General features: G+C 40.6%; 1 protein-coding gene across 1 annotated transcript in view; it reads left to right on the top strand.

The window, feature by feature from the left end:
• Nucleotides 1-17950, top strand: part of abcb7 (ATP-binding cassette, sub-family B (MDR/TAP), member 7) — a 43311-nt gene that overhangs the window by 1290 nt on the left and 24071 nt on the right. The window contains exons 2-4 of the mRNA XM_048230631.1: nucleotides 232-312; nucleotides 694-771; nucleotides 8036-8155. Of these exons, the coding sequence (XP_048086588.1) occupies nucleotides 232-312; nucleotides 694-771; nucleotides 8036-8155 (279 nt within the window). The remainder of the gene's footprint in view (nucleotides 1-231; nucleotides 313-693; nucleotides 772-8035; nucleotides 8156-17950) is intronic.

The following is a 17950-nucleotide window of genomic DNA, read 5'->3' as shown; positions in this document are numbered from 1 at the left end:
ACAATGGGAAATGACCATGGTAGAGTATGGAATTTCCCTGTTTACATAGTGGTTGACAACTAAACAGGCAAACCTCCCATGCAGTTCTGTCAGTGGCACAAAATCATAATTATGCATTTGCCCCCTAGGTACATGTGTGATGCTGTTCTGTTACGTCAGATGCATGAGGCTAAGCGATCCTGTTTATGAGTTGTCTAATGGTACTCCTTATCTCTTACTATTGGACTGTAGTTACTGGGTCCACACGTGAGGACGGCCTCATGGAATGTCAACAGACACCAGAATTCGCGACAGTTACTGGAAGCGGTAAAGGTGAGTTAAGGAGAGTCATTTTTCACAGCTAAGCCTAGGCCTAGGTTAACCCTACCTATGCCGAATTTGTATTTACTGTGTTTTCTTATTTGACCAACAATAATAATTCATTCTTTTAATGAATGGTATAAATGATTCTGGGCTTTACTGTATTTAGTTACCGGTATATAGCAAAAATGTTTACCTCGATCACAAACCAAACTCATTGGTTGCTCTGTTGTTCTGATGAATCAGATGCTTATGTTATATTTACATATCAATATTAGTTGCATCTACATAGTACTTTGATAATCTGCGACTTGCTCAGATTTAGTCTAGAGTTTGGTATGACTTCTAACAAAGATCTATAAAACGTATAACACTTTTCTTCTGTTCCAACAGCATCTGCAAATCACAGACAAGCGGACATGCTGGCACGGTCATGCAGGAGGGGGTCTGAATGCAGACCCCAAGAATGTGGTAAGTACATTTTAATAAGTTGCATAGCAACATAGTTCATTTAAGCTGAAATTGAGGCTTGTGTTCGGTTACATGATGTTTTGGGCCTTTGGCAATTGAATATTTGACAAAGAAGAATTCTCACTAGCACATAGAGTTGCAGTCTGTTATTCTAATCCCATACACCTTCTCTCAAATTCCTGATTATGGTCCCCCAGCTATCTGGTGTTTGTACACAGTCGTGGCTCTGTAAACGGGAAACCTATTGTGAAACTAAATCACTGCCCTACAAAGGCAAAAGACCTTAACTCGCCAGAGTGTGAAACTGAGAAAAATGACTTTAAAGTTTTTTTGTTGTCCAGCCAATTGTATGATAGGTAGGACACTGAAAATTTGCCAAGTAATTGTCATAATGAATACATGTATCTACATGAAAAAAAAAATCAGCTCAAACTTGACCTTTGACCCTTATTTGGAAGTTACTGTATTCTGCCTTTGCATTATCTGCAAAACAATAATGGGTCATACAAAGGCATAATACCTTAACTTCTAATTTATTGACCATTTGGACTTTTATCACTCTATAGAAACATTTATATGATAACAATGATAGCCTTAAGATAACATTTAGTGAGTTTTGTCTAGTAAGGCTTAATATTAGGCCTCCATCAACAGAATATTACAAAATACAAAATAATGAGAAGGCTACACTGGAACATTTTAAAACTTTATCGTTGTACTTAATTTAAGTAAAATAACACTTTAAGAGCCAGAAAACCAAAAACAGCCACAACATGATCCAAGCCAATGCCATTGGAAACGTGATGCAATTACAGGAATTTTGCTACTCATGGACACATAATAATTTACTGTCTGTGTCGATGGGCGGCGGAGGAGTCACACATTGATTGGATTTCTTTCTTGACAAATTAAAGGGACATCGACTTAAGGACATGCTGTGTAGTTTTGTTAGGTATGGGAGTCAAATATTTTGCAACCAACACTGTCTAGCTTTAGCTAATAGCTTACTCATAGCGACACTTAAAATTGAATGACAACATCCCAACAACGTTGCACTTTGATAGATTTTAGGCTAGCTAGCCTGCACATAATTATATTCTTAGAATGGGCTTGCTGAAAACTTGTGATGGATTTAAACAATGGATTTGTCTTCTCAGTGGATGTTGTTTTCCATGGTTTTTTTAAAGGTAAGCTGTGATCTAAGTTCTATCTGCTGGGTTAGTTTGTGTGCGACATGTTCTCCTCGCCGGGGAGGGACGGGGAGGTGTATCGTGAGGCGTCCCCAACCCACTCGCTTTGTTTTCTGCCAGTGAGTGGACTTGCAGATTGGCAGGCAGCTAGCCACCCTGTATGGCACAAGAAAACGTGTACTAGGCTACTAGTTAATAGTATCCAGGCTTTGAGACTTATGGTGTCTTACAGTTGCCTGGCACAACATCTATCATGTAGGCTATTTGTGGATCAGGAACAGTTAACTAGCTAACTAGGCTACATCCTAGCTGAATTTCACAAAATCTGAAGTAGTTAATGCTAGATAGTAAAACAACCACTGCAACATTTTCTTTTCACTTTATTGAAGTGTGGCTGAAGTGCTTCAATTAGGCCTACATACAATACATAGGCATAAGACACTCTGCCTTTGTTTTACCCACCACCAGTTAATATGGTTTGCTGCGCTGAAATTACGGTGCACTGTAACTTAATTCCAGCGTTCTATAGAAACAGCGAAAAACAAAGCTAAAGAACCACAACTGATGTTACGGGCTATGCCTTGGCTTACCCTCTGCTTTTTTGAAGTTACGGCAAAAAACAGCATCTTATTTTGATAAGAAAACAACAAAATTGACTCAAGATATTTGTCCACATGATAAAATTGATGCCCATTGTTCCAAAAATGACAAAAACTCATTTTTGATAAAATTGAAGTTACGGCCTTTTGCCTTTGCACGGCAGATCACAGACTGCATCTTTAAACATTCAAGCTCCAGTTTGTTTCTGGTTGAAAATAAAACGTGTTGTCTAGATGTTTAGATGGGTGCCACCATTATGTGGGGGACCAGACGTGGGCCCACAAACATAAAAATGACCAGCAAATCTACTGTACATTTGCTGGCCTACCCTACATTGAATTCAGTGTGGATTTGTTTAGTACCTACAACCTAGTGAAGTCAATATTTGGGGCAGCCGTGGCCTACTGGTTAGCACTTTGGACTTGTAACCGGAGGGCTGAAGTGCCCTTGAGCAAGGCACCTAACCCATCACTGAGCGCCGCTGTTGTAGCAGGCAGCTCACTGCACCGGGATTAGTGTGTGCTTCACCTCACTGTGTGCTGAGTGTGTTTCACTAATTCACGGATTGGGATAAATGCAGAGACCAAATTTCCCTCACGGGATCAAAAGACTATACTTGTACTATACTATATATGTGTGAGTTGCCAAGTCACAGTTACTTAGCACTTTTTTTGTTATCTGACCTGTTTGTTTAAGATTCTACCTGACCACGCCTCAAGCAGAACAAAACCTTTACATAGATAGATAAATAGATACTTTATTGATCCTCAAGGGGAAATTCAAGGGTCTCAGTAGCATACAGACATAACACACAACATGCACTTACAGCAGAAATGGTAAACATAAGTATAAACATATAACTAAACTCCACTGTACAATAAGACAGATAAGAAAACTAACAATACTAAATACACTATATAAGTTAAATTAAGAAAGTCCAATGTGCTTGAGGGTGATCAAGCATAAGACGCTTGTAGTGACAGGGCCAGGACTGGTGAGGTGCTAAAAGGAGTGAGTGTCATGGTGAAGGTGCAAACAGTAATCCAACCATAGTCCTTAGTTATGTGTGCCTGGCAAGGTGCTCAAGAGAGTGAGTGTCATGGTGAAGGTGCAAAAAGTAGTCCAACATTAGTCCAACAGTGCAAGAGTAAGGTCTAGAGACCAGCATAAATAATATAGACAAATAGGAGAGTAAAGTGTAATATAGACAAGGTAAAATAAAAAACTATTTCAGTGCAAAAAAAACAGGTTGAGGTAATAGGGTTATAGCCATTCATTCATTCAGTATTGTATCAGAAGCCTGACCGCAGCCATTGATCATGTGTGCTAATATAGCATGAAAAAAAAAAAAAACAGTGTAGCAGTAAAACAGTAGTGAAAACATTAGGCTGTGTACAATAGTAAAACAGTAGTAAGCAGTAGTGGGCAGTCAGTACTCAAAAAACATGGACATGGAGAGGGTGGAGAGGCAGACAGACTAAGCAGAGAAGTCTATCTCTCCTCTTCCCTTTAGTGAGGCATTGAACAGTTCAATGGCCCTAGGAACAAATGACAGCCTTTCAGTTGTGCATGGCAGTGAGCGAAGTCTCCAGCTGATCAAGCTCTTTTGGTTTTGATAGTGCTGTAGAGCCGATGACATTCATTGTCAAGATGTTGATCAGTTTGTTTAGGGTCCTTTTGTCAGATATTGAAGTGATGCACTCCAGTTCAGCTCCCACTACAGAGCCAGCCTGTCAAGTCGCCCAGCATCCTTCTTCTTTGTGCTTCCTCCCCAGCATACCACTGCATAGAAGAGGGTGCTGGCTAGGGCTGAACGATTTATTGCATTTGCGATAATATCGCGATATGATGAAACACGATTTTCAAACCACAAAGGCTGCGATTTGTAATATGTGACATCACCAAAACGCATTTATACTTGCGCTTGCCGACGCGCCACCGACTCTTCTCATGACCACTGAAGAAGCAAAAAACGTAAAGCATCGTCGCGTCGTCGCGGGAATCTTGACGTCGGGGGCGGGCGATGGATGGCGGTGGCGTGTATGGAGAGCACAGGACAAGGAGAAGCCGTGTCAGTGCCACTACATGTAGACCTATTGGTTAACTAACGAAAGAAGGTCATATCTACATGAAATAGAAACGAATCAGAATCATTAAATGTTTACAAGGCTGGAAGTCATTCAACAAATATAGGTATACTAATGTGATTAAAATAGTTAAATAAAAAATATTTCATTCATCAATCTTATTCAATGACCTAATGCCATCATAACATAGGCCTGGGCTCCAAGAAAGAACAGTTTATGTTTAACTTATCTAATTTTGTGTTGGTCATACTATAGAATAATATATTGCTTGTCTATGTTGAATAAGACAGAAGATAAAGAGCTTAAAAATAATCGCATCGCAATATTGGTGAGAAAAATCGCAATTAGATTTTTTTCCAAAATCGTTCACCCCTAGCGCTGGCCACAACAGACTTACGGAAGCATATTCAGTACAAGCACACATGGAATTCATACAAGACTTGCTGAATCATTTATTGTCATAAGCGCGAACCATTGATAGTGAATGAAACAAAGCGAACATATAGGCCATACAGTAGTGTGACATGCGTAAACCAATGGTGTATACATATTAATAGATGACGCCACAGGTTTTTATTTAATAGAAATAACGTTGCCTATGTTGTATGTAGGCAATTTATATTCACAATACTTACTAAAACATCATTAATATTATTTTAATGGTGGCAAGTGGGTCGGTCGGGTTACGGCAAACAAAAATAGTTTTAAGGATGGCCTTATGTATGCTTTCAGTCTAAAAGCTTCTTAAAGCGGGTCCTTGTTTGTCCACATATACGCCACATACTTAAACCAAATACTACATTTCTTAAGAAGACGACAATAATTGCAGTGTTTGTTTCTCTCTCTACATGTGGTGAGTGGGTGTTGTGTTTGAAAAGGTTTCTTGACTCTTTAATTGCCACCCAGTTGTAGTGGCAATTTGGTTGTGAATGCAATTTTACCCAGTATAAGGAAACATGTTTAACTATCAATAGTGCAGTTAGTTGTAGGTTGCAAAAGCTTCTGTGTGCATCTTGTCAATTACATTCAGTAAAAGTGAGATCACCGGAAGGTTAATTGTGGCAAAATAATGATGATTATGATCAGTGTTTTCTAAAACAGTATTTTCCTGCAAATGAAAATATGCAATTTTGCCAGTATAGTAATAGTGTAGTTCATATTACATATTGCAGGCACGTCAGCCTCACTTGGCACACAACCTTGGCACACACCTTTGGCACATAATCTGTTGAAAGGCTTCCAGAGGGCACATAACCTGCTATGAGAGGAGGAGTGGGCTGGCTGTTCCTGGTCGTTGTGAGGGGTTGGTGTGCCTGGTCGTTGTGAGGGGTTGTTGTGAGGGGTTGGTGTGCCTGGTCGTTGTGAGGGGTTGGTGTGTCTGGTCGTTGTGAGGGGTTGGCTGTTCCTGGTCGTTGTGAGGGGTTGTTGTGAGGGGTTGGTGTGCCTGGTCGTTGTGAGGGGTTGGTGTATCTGGTCGTTGTGAGGGGTTGGCTGTTCCTGGTCGTTGTGAGGGGTTGGTGTTCCTGGTCGTTGTGAGGGGTTGGTGTGCCTGGTCTTTGTGAGGGGTTGGTGTGCCTGGTCTTTGTGAGGGGTTGGTGTGCCTGGTCTTTGTGAGGGGTTGGTGTGCCTGGTCTTTGTGAGGGGTTGGTGTGCCTGGTCGTTGTGAGGGGTTGGGTGTTCCTGGTCGTTGTGAGGGGTTGGTGTGCCTGGTCGTTGTGAGGGGTCGTTGTGAGGGGTTTGTGTGAGGGGTTTTGTAGGCAGGCGGCTGTCAGCAGATGTCAGTGGTGAGTGGCTGAGGAGCAGACGGCGCTGGTGTCAGTCTGCTGACCTCAGGGAACAGGAACACCGTGTTCTCCCCTTCTCTGGAGTGAGGTAGTCAGAGTATGCCTGGCTGGCACACAATCTCTCTCCCTCTCCCTCTCTCTCTCATGTGCAACACATATGCGTTCACTTATTCTGTCAACACTTACAGTCCAAACACACATATAAACACACAACACTGATACATTTGATGTCACTCACACACAGACACACACACACACACACCCTGTCACATGCACACGCCCAGCGTACCCCCGTTCCTGGCCACCTGAGAGACAGGTGTTGTGCATTTTTAGTTTGTAATTTACGATGAACCCTGCTGCCACCGAGCCGCCTCTCGCCGCTGCGCCACCATATTGATGGGATTAGTGCGACGGGAAGCAGGTGGCCAGCCTTGCGCGCCAGGTAAACAGCCTCGGCTGGCACCAGGCTGGGAGTAGCCCAGTCCATGACAGACCAGGAGGCTCGGGGGGGGGGTGCTCTGCTTGCCTTGCCTTGCCATGCCAGGCGGACTCTCAAGGGCCCACCTGGGGAGCGAGGGAGCTGTTGGCACATGATGGCAGCTCTCCTGGCATTTGGGCCGCCATGTGTGCTGATGGACTCTGGGCGCAGTCAGACACCCCTCCCTGATGAGGCTTTCTGACGAAATCACATGAGAGAGAGAGAGAGAGAGGGTTTTTTTTTTTTTTCCCTAAAAAAAGTGAGTTTTAGTTGTTTGTCAAAGTAAGTAAGTTTATCAAATAAATGGCAGAAAGATATTTTAGGACCTCCCCTAAACCAGCTATATCTAGGCCACAATTTAAAAATACAGAGAGCAGTGTTACCAGACCATGCACAGTTTTAGATCTCTTAAGAGATGCATTAATTAACTATAGGGCATATCTATGATGGTGCGTACAAAAACGAAAACGCAGACAGAGCTCAAGTAGTGGCCCCATGAGGGTGTGTGTGAACTCTCGAAGAGTTACAGGGAAGCTACAGCAGGCGTGTATCTGAAGCGCTACGTTCGCGACGTGTAAAATCCATTTCAGAAGAATGGTCTATTTTTTTCGAATATACGTGCTGCCATCACGTCTGGTGTAGCTACTTCCATTGAATATAGTGGAAGCTAATTGTTGCAGCAGACACACGAACGGAACGCTTCAGTTACGTGCCTGTAGATTAGACCTGAAAGGTAAAAAACTTATCACAGACATGAATAAACTAGAGGCAGGTTCAGAAAGTCCTGCATTTGATCCAACCATTTAGTAAATCAGCTCATCCTAATTAGCAGCCAGGTAGATCAGATAATTAGTGATATCACCTGTGTTGAGTGCAAAGGTAGAAAGTATATATGGCAGGACTTTTACTTTCTCAGGACTTTCACTTTCTGAAACCGGAATGTCCAGCTCTGGACTAAACAGAATAGTGTTACAGTATGTCACACTGTTATTTTGCACTGTTCTGACTACAACAAAAAAAAAAAACTGGCATGACCAATAGTCATAAACAGATTTCTCATGTGGTCTCCTGTGGTGACATGGAGGCTCATTGTTTGCTTTCTGTTGTTCTTGTTGCTGATGACAGCTGAAAGAGGTGAACTCCACAAAGATCCTCTCTGCAATGATGTCGTATGTATGGCCAAAGGATCGACCAGACCTTCGAGCCAGAGTGGCTATCTCTCTAGGACTGCTCGCCGTGTCCAAGGTAGGCCTGCTTATCTAACCAGAACTGAACTGAAATAAGGTAATGTTTGCATAATGTGAGATATATTAACTTAATAACACAATACAGTTGTACTGCTGCATTGTACTGCTACATGTGACGTGAGAATACGTTATGTCAAGATAACACAGAGGTCTAATTACTAGAGCACCCAGTTTGTAGAAAAGGCTTGTAATTTCTTTAACAGTTGCAGCTATATTTTTCTTTAGTAGATATATAACATTTATATGCAGTGACCTACCCTAAAGGTAGATTTTTTGTATTTAATTTGACAATATATATACAGTAGTGTTAATTTCGTCAGACGAGACAAGAGGAAATATGTTCGTCAACGACCTTTTTTTTCATGACTAAGACGAGACGATGACGAGACGGCAGTAATGTCCTGAAACACTGACTAAGACTATCTTAAGATGAATTAAAAAAAAAGACGAGACTAAAATGTTTTGCATGAAATAAGAACTAAGATAAAATCTCTCTTCATTTTCGTCTACAAAATGAGAAGACAGAATATCTAGCTGTTACGTTTTCAAAATATTCCGAATGAGTTCATACGCAACAGCTTTCCTGTAGGCTAGTCTACGTGCTGTTGCTGCAACCCTGTGGCTGCAACACGAAACTACATGGAACAAGAACACTGGAGATTTCTGCCAGAGTTACCAACTAACTACCTAAGCTTTATGCCACAATGCTACATACCCAGAAGTTGAAGCTTCTCTCATACAAATTAACATCCACCAGAATGTCCATACGAAAATGTTCATCATGTAATGTCAACTATTTAACTAGTTAGACTGATGATGCAAAGTTTGCTAGCAAGTAAGCTAATATGGAAAGTTAAGCTAGCAAGTTAGCTATGGCTAAGATGGAGAGTCTGTTTGGGGAATGTGTTGTGTTTGGGCGCATATCGCCATCTAGCGAGGCGGAGTAAAACATTAATACTTTGGTCTACGACAGTGTTTCTCAAACTTTTTCAGTTTCAGTTTCCACTTAACTAACCCTAGCTAAAAAAAAAAAAAAAAATTAGACCTACTTCAACAGTAGCCTATAATTAGTCTACACAATAGGCCTACTCACTGAACCACCTTGCTTATTGTCTTTGCACTTTGCTTATTGTGTGGATTCATACTGTATGATTTAAACTGGCATATCTTACATAGACAGTGTTGCAGAACTGTTTTTACATACAAGTTGGTTCAATATTGTAAACAACTCATCTATATTATATTTTACCACGCCTGCTCACGGACCACTTGAGATAGCTTATGGACCACCAGTGATTCCCGGACCACACTTTGAGAAACACTGGTCTCTACTTAATATGACAGTGATCCAGTCAAATCTTTTACTGTCTATGGTCAAATCCCAGCCGAGCTATAACTGTAGCTCGACTTACCTGTGCATGTAAACATACTGACTGACAAAATATCAGAATGAGTAATTATAACAGACGAGTAGCCCTGTGGACACACAAATATTGTTGGAAAATTGAGATGTGTGAAACACTATTTGACTCAAATGGTAATCAGAAATAATTTGTTATAAAAAAAGACTAAAATGTGTTGACTAAAACTGACTAAGACTAAGATACCTTTAGTTTTCTTATGGCTAAAACTAGACTAAAATGACGAGACTTTTAGTTGACTAAAACTTGACTAACAAAAATGATATTTGAATGACTAAATATGACAAAGACTAAAAAGGACATTTCGTCACAAGACTAAGACTAGGACTAAATTAAAAATAGGTGACAAAATTAACACTAATATACAGTATGTGTGTCTAGGAAACCAGATACTCTCTCTGTAGCAGTAAGAACAGCAGAGGGTTTGATACTTTATTAAGTAGACATTTTCACACAGTGATATCTGTTAATGAAATCAGTGCATTCTAAATATTTGCAAGGGCGTTAGGCGTGTTAGATTTATATTTGGTTTATTTATTGTATTTATTTATTTAATTTGGGCTATGGAATGTTTCAGAGCTGGTATCTTACCAATTCTGTGTTCCCATGTTCATTCTTTCATCACTCCTAGACCTGGCCTTACCGCAGATACTCATACTCTCACTCACTCACTCACTCACACACACACACTCTTGCACACATATCATTTGTCCTTAAAAATATTTTTTTCCATGTGCCCTATCGTAGCTAATACATCCCATGTCTCACCCTTTTGCCCATGCCCATTTGCACCTGCATTTAAAATCTGAAATGTAAGAAAAGTGTCTGTCTGTCATCTGTCTGCTGAGGCCCCTTTGAAAATGTACCATGATTCCCCTGCAAGGCTTAGAACCTTTAGGTGGAAGCTCTGGGTCTCATGTTAAAAGGCTTCATAAGAAAAAAGTGTGGAGGACGAATGCACACCCAAATACAGGTGCTGGGCAGGAGTTAAAAATTTAAAAAAAGTTTAAAAACGCTCTGATCTCTTGATAAATGTATTAACGTCGGTCATTAAGAGATCAGAGTGTGGGGCTACTCTGTTTTTAAAAAGCTTTATAAGGGAAGCCTTTGTGCTGTTATGTAGACGAGGCTGCGTTGCACCAATATCCACTTACAGTTTCCAGTCTTGTGGGATGCTTGTGGCATATTTTCTATTTGTAGAAACAGCCACCTTTCTGTGATATTGTGGACGAGTTGGGCATTTGTGAAAAAGCACTGCGGTGTGTCGTCCTCCATTGTTGTTGAGTGGTCGGTTTTGAGGCCGACGGGGACCTCGCTGCTCTTATCTCTGTCTGTGGTCCGGCCGAGGTGGGATCTGCCCGAGGAGATAAAGATTGACAACCCCCCACACACACACCCCCCCCCCCCCACCACCACCACAACCCCCAACCCCCAATAGCTAGCACCGCCAGCGATAACCTTTTGTTTTTTCACCAACTAATCCGCATCAACGTCCGCCATCTCATGCCGTCCACCTGGGGAATGGGAGGTGGGTTAGGAGATTATGAAAGTATGGAAGGATAATGAGACGATTTAAGGTTGCACCCCTTTTCCCCAAACAATAAAACTATTTAACATTGCACCCCTTTTCCCCAAACATTTAACGTTGCACCCCTTTTCCCCAAACAAAAAACTATTTAACATTGCACCTCTTTTCCCCAAACAATAAAACTATTTAACATTGCACCCCTTTTCCCCAAACATTTAACGTTGCACCCCTTTTCCCCAAACAAAAAACTATTTAACATTGCACCCTTTTTCCCCAAACAAAAAAAAAACAAATCCTAAATTAATTTCAGCAAGATTAAGAACAGCTAGGCCGTCTCGAGAAATACTGCCCAAGTGTATTTTTTTTGTCTTTATAGATTCAAATGGTTTCAACAAATTCATAGGCCTGAAGACCAAGTTTTGGTAAACACCACCTTTGGGAAGAAACCAGCCCTAATGTAGTTCTATCAAGGGCATATGAGATGTAATATTGTTCAAAAATTAGCCGACAGTCTTGTTGGACTATATATTTTTCACTCTCCGACTTCCGTCTGAAGGAATTACCTCTGTTTTTTTTTTTTTTTTTGCACTAGTCTAGAAGGCTCTCTTAATTGTTGCGTTAGACCTTCACAGAGCATACCAGTGCCACTTGGAAGCTCAATTGAAAATATGGCGTTGGCAGCTCATTTTCCCCTTGTCAGATTTGCCCTTATTGCAGTAATTGGCTGGTCATGAATCGCACAGAGTCTCTTCGCTTGTTCAGACTGCAGTGGCTTCCGAGGCTGCATCAAAGTTAACTAGAAGTAGGCGAGGGGCTGTAGTCTAGGTAGTCTGTGCATATCTAATGGGAGATGGAAGTCAAGACGTATCATGAAACAAATACATTTCACATGTCAGAGCACTTTCATCATAAGCCTCTCCCCAAAAAAATGTGTTTTGTTTTGTGGTAGAGGAAAGGGTTAAGCCCTGAAATAGAAGGGCATCAAATTGATGGGAACGCTCTGGTCCCCGTGATGTGCTGCGGTCCTTACTGCCTGCGCCGAGCAGCTGTCCCCAAGCTTTTAATTAGCTTTAATAACCATTTCAATTCCATTAGCGGATGCATCAGCCACCTCATTTCCACTGCGGCCCGGTCAGCGCACAAAAACAGCCTGCCCTTTAATGCACCAGCACAGCACTGTCAGTCAGGCAGGCAATTGCACTATCCCCTCCTTCCACACAATAGCCAATACGTGTACACACACACTCACACAAAAACGCACATCATCATTATCTAAATAGACGTCGTCTGTGTGTGATGCTGGCACATAGAGTGCCCTCATTCCTGTCGACCCTTTGACCCCAATGCCAGCACCTACACAAACATGTTTTAAAAAACCTTAAAATGTTAAAGGTCTCATCTCATCGTTTTTTCATTAATTTTGCAGTGGTCTGTAGTATTGATGAATGCCCTGTGAGCCGGTTCTGGTGAAAAAAATGCTGTCCTGCGTCTGTTTCATGCTGTTCTAGTTTCGTGGGGAAGGTGGGCGGGGAGGAACGACTGGATTTCGCCTCTAGTCATGAATATTAATGAATATGACATGCTAACGAATTCACCTCTGATTGGCTAACAGTACTGTGACGTGACTGTGACTAAAACTCGAGTCAAAACTGTTGCACAAAATGTCTTCGGAGATACAACTTCATGTGTTTGATCCTAGAATCCGAGTAGGAAGAAGAACCGCTTCCTGATCGTTTGTCGGTGAACGTTGGTTTAATAGAATGGTAACAATTGCCTGTCAGCTTAAAATTTCTCCTAAAAGAGGTAAACGTTTGTGACAATCGTCATCTTGCTTTCAAGTAATAAACAGTTGGAAACGTTTTAAAATAAAGACCTATTTCTTTACACAGTCAAAAGTCTTTGCAATCTTCCTAGTAGATATTTTACTTCACAACACAGGTAAGCACCCTAAATGCAGTTCAGCCACTGACCTAGCCTGCTAATGCTATTGGAATAGTTATGGTTTGAATGCCATGATACTATCTATCATTGAAAGACCACTTGGTCATAGCCCAATATATAGATAGATAGATAGATAGATAGATAGATAGATAGATAGATAGATAGATAGATAGATAGATAGATAGATAGATAGATAGATAGATATAAATGCAAACGAGAACTATGGCTTTGATAGCCTGACATTGGCAGAGGTTAGCCTACTCAAGTTGTTTTCCGCCACGTATGACAGAAAAAGTAGCCTACTATAGGAATCTTATAGTATTTTGGGACTAAATATTACAGTAATCTTATAGGAATACTATAGTATTTGGACATACTATAGGTACTATAAGACTACTATAAAAAACTATAGCGGTTACAGGATATTATAGAGTTATTAGTAGTACTTCTACAGTATGTCCCAATTATTCCTATAATAATTATTCCTATAGTATTTGGGACAAAATATTATAGTAATCTTATAAGATTCCTATACTACTTTTTCGTAAGGGGATTGCTCATGTGGTTAGAAAAATGGGCAACACCAGTACCCCTGTTGTCTGTATGACCCTGTACCCAGGATTAGAACCAGTCTGCCTTAGCATAATGTACTCCCTTCAAAATGCACTAAACATTCGACTATGACGACTATGGCCCTCTGTGAGACAGAAGATATGAAAGGTAAGATAAACCTTTAGCTTAAAAGGGACACAAACTGATGAAACTCCTAAAACAAATATACAAAACAGGTCAATTTTCAATAAATAACTTTTATATTAACATACAGCAGTGGTACTCAAAGTGTGGTCCGCAAGCTATCTCAAGTGTTCCACAAGTAGATGTGGTAAAATATAATAGATGAGTTGTTTGCAATATTGAACCAACTTGTATGTAAATCCAAACAGTTCTGCAACACTGATGTAACCTATGCCAGTTTTAATCATATGAATCCTCTGACACCATAAGCAAGGTGCAAAGACGACAAGCAAGGTTGGAAGAACAGCTAGGCCGTCAAAAAGTAGAGGTAGCAGGCCCCCATGCCCATGGTGTATCCGAAGTGCTTGTATCAATACTCATACTTTTCATGAAGTATTCTGTTTGGGTACCTAAAGTAAATAAATGTGTATTACTGTCAAGTTACAAAGATACTAATAGTACACAGGACATTCACTATCTCAGACAAAACTGTACTGGCACAATGGAAACAAAAATATTTTAGTGACTGTGGTAAGGTGTATGATGTACTAAGTAGCACACCCACAAGAAGACATTCGGTAATATCAATTCTATCTGTTATGCAATTCATGGGTTTCATCAGGTCCATTTACACAGGTGTATTAATCAAGCACCATGCAGTCTACATTCATAATCGAGGTGCTTGATTTTATACACCTGTGGAAAGTGACCTGAAGAAATCCATGAATTGACTTTCCCAAACATTGACGAGCACATAAGAACCTGTATTAGCCTACTAGAAAAAGACTTCTAGAAACTAACTAGCACAATAATAAAAGTTAGATCACAAACCATTGCTTCTAACGTGATGACCTAATGTAGGCTAGAAAGCTGTGTAGCCTGACATGAGGATGTGCTCTGGAAGACATACAAAACACTAAGTAAACAGCAAGTAATCAAACAAAACATCATTGTAGGCCTACAAAGGTCAATGTAATAATGGCAAGAAGACTTTGGCAAGAAGATTAGACTGAAGTGTAAATACCTGAGCTAGTGATAGCAACTTAGCCTAATAGTGCACGGGTATTGTGTTTTTGATTTTCCCTGTTTATACTCAATACCCGTACTTCGTTGAGCATAAGATATTGTTGCTAATATTATTATTTGTGGTTTAACACAGGTTAGAAGATTATAGGTTCAACAAGCTAAATCTCTGGGTAGTGTGGTCCAGTTTCTTATGAGTGTAGCTACACCAGGCACGTAACTGAAGCATTCCGTTCGCGTTATGTACTGCAACAATTAGCTTCCAATAGGCCTAATCAATGGAAGTAGCTACACCTGGCGTGTTAGTGGCCTGTAGGCTACGTTCGGGAAAATAGACCATTCCTCTAATGGATTTTACCAGAGCCCTTCATATTAGACATTCTCTGATTTTACACGTCGCGAACAGAACACTTCAGTTACGTGCCTTGCCTAGCTTCCTGTAATATAGGCTAGCCCAGAGAATGTCTAATAGGAAGCCTAAGCCTAGCTTGTACCCTTTATATGCTAGCCTAAGCCTAGCTTGTACCTTTTTCATGCATGCTAACGTGAATATGAACATGCTATTTTGTAACAGACGTTAGGTGGAAAAGTTTGTTTGTACTTACAGCCTGTGAGCTGGTGGTCGATCATCATGACGGTACAGAACCAGGTTTTCAGAACATAGATGCAAAACCACTTTCTAACTGTAGGCAGTGAGTGTAGTCGAAATGATTGTAACACAGAACTAATGTTGCACTACTTCGGTGGTGGTGTTCCAACGATAAATCCAAACCATTTCTTCCTCAACTCATGTTTCTAAGGCAAGACATGCAACATTGATGTGTTATTGCCACAAATAACACAGGCACGATTTTTCCCGCCATGTTAGCAACTTGCTGTTAGCTCCTACTAGCTGCAGAGAGACAATCCCCTAGCCGCAAAATCTTCCAGTCTTCCTGTAGGCGGTCACAACAGTGTTGCCAACTATTTCAAATGGAAAGTAGCTAAAACCAGCTCTAAATGTCGCTAGATGATGTCACACACTAATTTGCATATAAATTACGTCACCAGGTTGTGACCTAAAAAAAAAAAAAAAAAAAACGGTGATGGCCCTTTAATACCCCTTTACAGCTGTTTGCTTTTCTCCTATGCCTACTGAAATAGGCAACTTTTAGAGTCTAATTTAAATATATTTAATTTAATATTAGGTATGCACGATATATTATTAGCCGATAAGTGAAAAAATTAAAATATTATTATCAGTCCGATAACAGAATTCTGGCCGATAATTTGCGCCGATATTTTCCTAATTAAGTCCTAATTTAGGCCTACGTAAGGTCCGTCTGGCTACACTGAACTACTTGAGCTTGGTTGGCTATACTTTTTCCTCAATATAATGTCAGCGGTGTGAACAAAATCTGTGGATATGCGTTCATTTGGGAATTTGTGCATCTCAAAATCCTCTTGTGAATGATCCGCTATTTAACCTTAACAGAGCGGAGCTCAGCCCTATCTAAAGCCGTCTTGTGCTGGTGTGTTTGCACTTTACAGCGCTGGTTGGGAAACAAATAAACAAACTTCGTTAGTGGGGCGAAAGTACATAAGTAGGCCTAGTTCTAAGTTGTGTTTTAGTATTATATTTGCATTACTTTAGCTTGGGTTTTGTATTATTACCTAGAAATATGCTAACCATTCGTGCTTCAGTTCCAGACAGGTCATCATAATAAGTTATTAAAACCTTCGGGGCTAACTCCTTTAATTTCTGCTGCAGCAGGTTGTGCGCAACAGAGTAGACGGACATAAGATACAGTCTGAGGAGTTGCAGCTTTATTCAGTTACCCGCAGTTGAAACTAAACCTAAGTTTCTCTCACAAACTCTGATTTGGTTGCTATACTGTAGCTTATTCCAGGCTGAGCCGTTTATGAGCGTTTAGTCCTAAATGAAAACGATTCAAACTCTCTAGCCACTCACTCACAATTCACTGATGTCAGGTTCACTTAAAGGAGCCACACATACTGTAGGGCTAGGCTACTGTTATGTTGTTGACTGCCATACTATTGAGGACTATTATGACTTCTGTCCATCATTTGGTGGTAGGTAAAATTACTGCAATAAAATTATGCTTATTAAATGCTTTCCCCAAATCACTTTTCAATTTTTTTTCAAGAGTAATATTATCGGTTATCGTATTGGTATCAGCCACAACAAACCAATAAATATCGGGTATCGGCCCTAAAATTCCATATCGGTGCATCTCTATTTAATATACTTGAATAGGGTAATTGATACACTTTACACTTCTGTACATCTTGTCATAGTATACACCAGAATGAACATTAAGTGGCTGAAAATCAGTAATTTCCAACCTATTCCCAACTACTGCATTTGCTTTGCACAGCTTGAAGTATAATTATAACTTCACCATATGGCTACACACAATTTAACCTTATAACAATGGCTATATTTTGGATTTATTTAGTTAATGTCACCCGGACAGGCAGACAGATTTTTTTTCCCCTCAGCCAGTCTGTCCTGCATTGACAATGCTTTAGGTTTTTCTAACTTGAATGCTCGATTTTGAACTGATCTGCTTGTAAATGTTGTAGCCTACTTTCCTCTGTTGAACGGTGCTGGAAAGCGTGTCCCTGTTTCCCTGTCATCATGTCATTGCTCTCGTCTCGTTGACTCTGGTTGTAATCTCACCCCAAGTTGCTGCACCTTCCAATAACGTTGTCTGAGCTGTTAGATCTATAGAACATCTACTTCTGTGGATAACATGGGCTGATACTACATAGGCCAGTCATTACTTTTATAATCATGGGACAACGCTTTGGGCGAACTCGATGTAGGCTAATTCACAAACGAAACAGGCATGAGACTCTTATACAGCACAGCCGAACTCACTGCTCACTCAGAAGAATAAAAAGGGACGTTACATGCCATCACATCAGAGTCTCAAAAAGTCTCCAAGAATGCCAGAAAAAGTAGTTAGATTTGTCGCTAATCGCTTTTTACAAAAAAAAAGTCGCTTGGGGTGTCTGAAATCTCGCTAAATATGGCGACAAAGTTGCTAAGTTGGCAACACTGGGTCACAAGCCAAGGTGGGCGAGGCCATGAATAATCAGTTTCCCTTCGGCCTCATTGGGAAGGGCTCTTTCTGATTTG

Source organism: Alosa alosa, chromosome 21 (genome assembly GCF_017589495.1).
Source record: "Alosa alosa isolate M-15738 ecotype Scorff River chromosome 21, AALO_Geno_1.1, whole genome shotgun sequence".
Lineage (NCBI taxonomy): Eukaryota > Metazoa > Chordata > Actinopteri > Clupeiformes > Clupeidae > Alosa > Alosa alosa.
Note: the sequence above shows the minus strand (reverse complement) of the source record. Positions and strands in the feature narration are given on the sequence as shown.